Source organism: Myotis davidii, unplaced genomic scaffold (genome assembly GCF_000327345.1).
Source record: "Myotis davidii unplaced genomic scaffold, ASM32734v1 scaffold496, whole genome shotgun sequence".
Classification (NCBI taxonomy): domain Eukaryota; kingdom Metazoa; phylum Chordata; class Mammalia; order Chiroptera; family Vespertilionidae; genus Myotis; species Myotis davidii.
Genome location: NW_006289398.1, coordinates 7,358,464 through 7,365,374, shown reverse-complemented (window position 1 = coordinate 7,365,374; position 6,911 = coordinate 7,358,464). Strand labels below are relative to the sequence as shown.

Sequence of the window (6,911 nt, the reverse complement as noted above, 5' to 3'; positions counted from 1 at the left end):
CCCCCCGTCCCAGCCCCCACAGACCCCCAGGGCCTTCTTCTGAGGGTGATGGGGGAGAGCAGTGCTAAGGCCAAGGGACTTGTCCGACACGAGTCTGCCCTGGAGCCCTGGCTACAACCTGCCGGGGCTGCGGCTGACGCTGGCGGGACCATGACTGCCAGCTGCTCGTGGAGATGGGAGGCCTCCGGGGAGGGAGCCCTGAGCTCCCTGACGGCAGGAGGCTCTCTGGGGCCGGCAGCACCGCGCCCTGAAGACAGCTTCCTTCCCGGTGGTGGCCAGCCGGACCCTCCTGTCCCCCTCTACCACCAGCCCTCGGCTCTGCCCCTCCAGCCAGGAGCCCTCTGTGCCCAGCACTTGGATGGCCAGCGCCCGAACTCCACGGTCCAGGGGTCACCACTCCTGGCTCTGCCTGGGAGACAAGCTGTGGCCTTGTCAGACGAGGCCCGCGGCTGCTCACACGGGGGCGGCCTCAGAAGGGCCTGGCAGGTGCACAGGGCGGGGGGGAGAGTCCTCTTGTGGGGTCAGAGCTCTGCTGAGCCCGGGACGTGGACGTGAGGGACGCCATGGACGTGTGCCCGGGGAACGAGTGGCACCGCCTTGAGGTGGCGTGCCCTCCCCACCGGGCACCCTGCCAGCGGCCTGGCTCCCACACTCACTTGGGCTTCCGGAGGCCACAGGCCGCAGCCAGGACGCTGAGGATGAGCAGCCCGCCCCCGCCCAGCGCCGCTGCGAGGCAGGTCTCCAGGACACCTGGGGAAGGACAGAGTCAGCGCCGGTCGCTCCCTCCCCCTCTCCCCCTGAGTGGTGTGGACGGGCACTGTGGTCAGGGCCCAGCCTCCTGCTTCGTCCCGAGTGGCTGCTTGTGGAGCAAACACTGTTCGGGTAAGAAAACCAACGCAACAAGCAAGAACCCCACGGCCCCGCTCGCGGGGCACGTCCCGGGAGAGTCGGACAGTCACACTGACTCCTCCGAGAGGGAGAGGCAGGAGAGGAGCGTGGGCTCCTGCTGGTGGGGAGAAGGAGCCCCCGAAAGACCAAGACGTGGGAAGGCGTCCGGCGAGCAGTGCTGGAAGCAGCTGCAGGAAGCGGAGGGAGGGCCGGGCAGGTGCGGCGACAGCCAGGGCAGGAGTCTGGGTTTCATTGAAAACAACAGAAGCTGCTGGTGGGCAGCAGGCAGAGCCTGGGGTCTGCACTCTGGCTGCCCCGTGGGACTCGCCTGGGGCTCGGGGACAGAGCCGAGCGCCCCGTCCTCTGCAGACTGAGCCCCAGAAGCGCCCAGGCCAAGGCCGGCTCCTGCCCCGTGCGACCCTGGAGACACGCCATCAGCTAACACAGCCTGAGCCCCACGGCGTGAACACACAACACGATTTTAAAAGATGCAAAGAGCAATTTGAGGAAGAACTCCAGAAAGGCAGCGTTAGTCCATGAGCAGAGCATGTTTTCTCAGCAAAGACACATTCTACACCCACACTTTCCAGAACGTAAGCTGCTCCCAGACTTTTGGAAAGGTGACAAGCAAGAGGCTTTTGAGCCCCTGACAGCAGCTCCATCAGCTGCGACAGCAACTTCCTTCCTTCGCTCCGTGTCACTGCCTCCTTCAATCTCAGCTCTCGGCCCGGGAGGTGGGAACATCCACTTCTCCCACCCCCTCCTCTTCCCTCCTCGTCCCATCTTCTGTCGCTCGTGACCGTTTCTCACAACCATCTTGTGACACTACAATGCATTTGATACTGTTGCTGTATCGATTAGAGTTTCTTGCTTCCTGTTTCTAATGTAAATGCTGGGAAGTAGAACATAGGATGTACTTTTTTGCTTAAAAAGCTCCAAAATGCTGAGGGTAAGTCCCTGCCTGTGTTCCGATGGTGCTTGTTCCACCAAGACCCCCCTCTGAGCCCCACCACCCAGTAACCTCTGACATGAGGGGACGGTCTTGAGTGACAGCTGGTTTGGGGCTGAGAGTGAAATTGGCATGAACTTGAACCTCCTCTTCAAGGTGCTTTGGGGCCGCCCGCGAGGAAGGAGCCAATGGCCAGTCTCTCTGAATTCAGCTCGGTATCCCTGCCCTCCCTCCTCTCCTCGCCCCGGGCCCTCCAGGAGCCCCTGCGCCCACCCCAGCAGGTGGCTCTTCACCCTGCGGGCCACCCTCCCAGGGGCACCCTGCCTGGGCAAGGCCACCTCCCACGGCCGGAGAGAAAGGCGGGGACGCGCGGGCGGGAGGGCTACTCACTGATGGACAGCGTCTTGAAGTTGATCGTGGTGCCGTTGAAGCCGCCGGCGCTGGTGCTGGCCATGACCCAGACGTAGTAAGAGGTCCCGCGCGCCAAGGACTCCAGGCCGCACTGCAGGGTGCTGGCGCCGACCGTCTTGGCTGAAGGAAACACAGCGGGTCCGACTGAGTAAGAACCAGGCTGGGCAGCTCACACCCTAACCCTCTTCTCCTCAGGACGAGCTTCTCAAGGTGACCGAGGGCCCCGGGTAGGAACTCACACTATAGGACTCCAGCAGGCAAGCTGGGAAGAATCAGTCTGACACCAAACACACAGGCAACAGAAGAAAACAGACTCAGCTGGACTTCATCAAAATTAAAAGCTTCTGTGCGTCAAATGGCACAATCAGAGTGAAAAGGCAACCCACAGAACGGGAAACATTTGTAAATCAGGTATTTGGTTAGGAACTTGTATCCAGAGTACATGTGAAAACCTCTTATGACTCAATAACTGAAAGACAACTGAGAAATGGGCGAGGAGAGACTTTCTCCGGAGGAGGTACACCAACGGCCAACAAGCACACGCCACGAGGCTCAACATGGTTAGTTCCAAAGAAAGTGCCAACCAATGCCGATCAAAGCCACTCAAGGCAGCACCTGTACTGCCAGGGCAGCCGTGATGGTTTCTAAGCAGCCAATAGCCAGGGTGGGTAAGGGGTGGAGACTGGAGTCCTCGTTGGCCGCTGCGCATGTGAGGCCGCGGCGGCAAGCCTGGTTCTGTGAGAAGCTAAGCTAGAAGCATCGCACGGCCCAGGAGCCCTCTTCCAGGTCTCTGTCCCGGAGAGTTCAAAGCAGGGACTCACACAGACGTTCCCACCAAGACCCCATCAGGCATGTTCACAGCAGCACCCATCACAGTGGCCGAGGCGGAAGCGGCCCCATGCCACCCACGAAGGATAAACAAAGTGTGGCTGCCCACACCAGAATACCACTCGGCGATAAGGCCGAGGACTCGCACACCCGCCCGCCCGGGCCAACTGAGACACGACCGTGAGTGGAAGGAGTAAGGCCTGGCAGGCACGCGGGCTGACTCCTCGTCTAGAGGATCAGCGAGGTGCGTGCACAGGACAGGCGGTGCTGTGGGTGCCGGGACGCGGGAAGAGGCGGCGGGAAGGGACGGATTGACGGACACATTTCTGCACAGGGGCAGACAGGGGCAGACAAGGGCAGGGCATGCGGATTGCCCGACGCCTGTGGTCGTGCACTTCCGAACGGTGGTGGTGCGTTTATCACAACAAATCAGCCTCGACAGGACTCTCAGCCTCGCCCAGAAGGCAGGTGTCGGCAGAGAGTGTGGATCCCAGAAAAGGTGACTCAGCAGGGACAGGAGGCGTGGCGCCAAGGAGCCGTCTCTGCCGGGAGCCGGTCCATCCTTGCTGTTTCTAGGGACCTGGCATATATGGCATACTGTTCTTAATATGTTTGCTCACCTTCTTGGCACTATGTGTTTTAACCAAGGTCACCTCTCTGAGAAAGGTTGTTTCCCCAGGTAGGGATTTTCCCCTGAAGTTAGGGAGGGAATAAAATCTCTGAGACAGAACCTAGTGAGAGAACCGAACCAGAACTTGGCTAGAAGACCTAGACAGAACTTGGCTGGAGATGCTGGCTACAGAACCTGGCTGAAGAACCTAGCAAGAGAACGTGGCTAGAGAACCTGGACAGAACCTGGCGACTGAACCTGCCTGGAGAACCTAGCAAGAGAACATGGACATAGAACCTGGCTGGAGATCCTAACCAGAACTTCGCTGGAGATCCTGACCATAACTTGGCTAGAGATCCTGGCAAGGCTGCTGATCAACTGAACACTGTCTCTGTGTCATTCCTTCTTCGCCGACTTCGTCCACACCTTTGGGGACCCCTGGACCTGCTGGGGTTGGACCCCAGCACGTCTCCGAGCTGAGTGCCAGCGCCCAGGGTCTGCCCGCGCTGCACCGGCAAGCCCGGCGGGAATACAGCCGGGAGCTGCCAGGAGGCGCACCGTCCGAGCCCGACCAGCACATCGGATTAACCCCCAGGTCCTACAGACTTGCAGGGACTAACACTCCCCTCTCATCTGATTCCAAAACCTCAACCGGGGGTGCACCAGCCCCCGTCTGCGGCGGGGCCAGGGGAGCCGAGGGACGCGGAGAGGTGGCACCCCCTCCCGTGGGTCCTGGGGTTTTCACCTGCTGGAAGCCGCTCACCGAACTCCCCCCCGCCCGCGGGCTGGTAGAAGATGGTGTAGTTGCAGATGAAGCCGTTTCTCAGATGTTTGGGGATCTCTTCCCACCTGATGGTGACAGTGTTCAGGCCGATGCCCTCTGCCTTGGTCACGGGACCTACTGACGGGGCTTGACGAGAAGGGGAGAGACTGTCAGCCCCCAGCCAGCCCCCAGCGCCCTCCCAGTGAGCCAGGAGGTCACAGTTTGATTCCCGGTCAGGAAATATGCCCAGGTTTCGGACTCAATCCCCAGAGGGAACGTGCAGGAGGCAGCTAATCAGTGATTCTCTCTCATCATTGATGTTTCTCTCTCCCTCTCCCTCCTGCTCTGAAATCGGCCATGGCTAGACAGGCCCCAGTCCCCCCAGCCTCAGGGCCCACCCCCACACACCGCCTTCCTTGGCGTAGGCCTGGACAGAACACGGCTTGCCCACACGGTCTTGCCACATTGGATACACGGAGATGTTATAGCACTGGAGAGGGTCTAATTCATCTGTAAAGAGAAAGCAAGCATTACACGCAGGGCGTGGCAGATAGGAAATGCTAGCCTGAGAGTCACGGCCTAAGACTTGCGCAAGCTCTCCTATTCGTCTAACGCCACCTGGAAAATGGGGAAGTCAGGTCGGAGGGTCTAGTATCTATTCCTTTTAAATTAATTCTTAGAATGAAAGCTGCACCCTCTGACGAAAGGACGGCCCCCCGGAAGGATAGTGAGACAGGCCCTTCTCCACGGGGCCCAGCCGTGGCGCAGGTGCTGTCCCTGCACGTCCTGCGCAGGCGGACGCCCTGGGCCCGGTCCTCGGCCTGCATCCCTGCAGGTGGAGGTCTCCCCTGCAGGACGGTAAGCAGAAGTTCGGCTGGTGGGCACTACGGCCTCACTCAGTCCCACGCGGATCAGGGGCCTCCCTGAAGGAAAAGCCTTCCCGCACCAAGCCCCTGGGGAGGGGCCGGCTCTGAAACAGGGGCCAGACCGAAGGTGCTGGTCTGACAGATGGACCAACGTTGGGGCCACCCACACGGTCGGGGGGTCTGGGAAGGCTATCTGGTGTGCCAGGCCTGGTCTGACCCCTGGTGCCCGTCCAGCCGCGCTGGGAAAGCCGAGAAGTGTGCGCCCAGCCCGTCAAGTGCTGGCACCACGTTCCCGCCTGGGCCTCCGCGAAGGACGTGGAGACAGTGAGAAGGAGCGCATCTCCTTAGGAGGTGTGGCTACCTCTCCGGATCGTCCAGTTCCTGGCCCCGGTCACCGCCTCCCAGCACACGGTGGGGGGCTCGGAGTCCAGATCGGGGGACCACTCCACCCTCCATGAGTCCACGTGCGGAGTGGAGTTCTGCCACGCCACCACCAGCCGGTCCTGCGAGAGGTGGGCCTGCACGGCCTCGACGCCCGGGAACGCTGCAGGCAGAGGGGCAGACCAGTCTCTGAATGTGTTCGCGCAGCCGCCGCCGCACACGCCCGCCACTGCCGCACATGCCCGCTGCCTCCGGGCCAGAGAGCAGCCAGGGCTCAGGGCCTCCCCTGGCACCCCCATGGCAGTGCCCTCACCCCCTTATGGTCCCTTCCCCGCCCACCTTCGCTGATTGAGTGCCCTCTGATCTTCCCTTTTCTCCCAGAAGCTGCTCTCACTGCGGCACTGAGACTCAGGACTCGCCTTTGCAGGTGCCCTCAAGTCACAGTGACCGCCAGCCTGCAGCCAGAGGGAGCCCCTGAGTTCCAGGGCCCCTGGGGCTGTGAGCCAGGGGATGGTGACCCCAAATTGCACCAGGGCTTCAGGTGCCCACTGCCCAGGCTGGCCCCAACCCGCCACGGACCCTCCTCCCGGGGAAGACCTGCATCTGCACCAGAAAGACACGCGTCCAAAGCACTGGTGCCGCCCGGGGACCTGGCTGCGCTTGCTGCCGCCAACGGGACACGCTGCTGGGAACAGGCCGTGAGGACCCTCTCACAGAGAAGCTGAGCCCTGGCTTCCAGCCCAGGCCGGGAGGGGTCAGAGTTCACTCCAGCCCAGGCCGGGAGGGGTCAGAGTTCACTGCCTATTGAAAGTGCTGTGAGCACCAGTGGGAGACCGCCCGCAGGTGCGCCTGGCAACCATGTCCCCACCTCACCACCCACCACTCCCCGGGCCTTCAGAACCAGAACCCAGTCCTGGAGGAGGCAGGAGAGGGGATGCTACCCCCTCACAAACCCCAAAGCTCTGATGCTGGAGCTGGGGTGGGGGCAGGGTGTGGTGGGGCTGGGGGTGTGGCTCCTGCTACTTCCGGGGGCACCCGGGCTGTGAGCTCAGCAGCCTCTGCTCCATCGGCCACCGGCCACCCTCCCACGTGGCCCTGAGGACGCGCCAGCTGCTGGTCAGGGCAGAGCCAGGCGCTATCCACCCGACGGGTCCCTCTGAGGAAGAGCCAGTGCAATAGAAGGACACGGAGCCTGGATGAGGCAGGTGGGGCAGG

General features: G+C 61.9%; 1 protein-coding gene across 1 annotated transcript in view; it reads right to left on the bottom strand.

The window, feature by feature from the left end:
- The window catches only part of IL31RA (interleukin 31 receptor A), a 21,158-nt gene that overhangs the window by 3,767 nt on the left and 10,480 nt on the right, over positions 1-6,911 (bottom strand). The window contains exons 8-13 of the mRNA XM_015562613.1: positions 6,570-6,609; positions 5,677-5,859; positions 4,858-4,959; positions 4,450-4,596; positions 2,228-2,368; positions 657-750 (exon numbers count right to left, since the gene is read on the bottom strand). Of these exons, the coding sequence (XP_015418099.1) occupies positions 657-750; positions 2,228-2,368; positions 4,450-4,596; positions 4,858-4,959; positions 5,677-5,859; positions 6,570-6,609 (707 nt within the window). The remainder of the gene's footprint in view (positions 1-656; positions 751-2,227; positions 2,369-4,449; positions 4,597-4,857; positions 4,960-5,676; positions 5,860-6,569; positions 6,610-6,911) is intronic.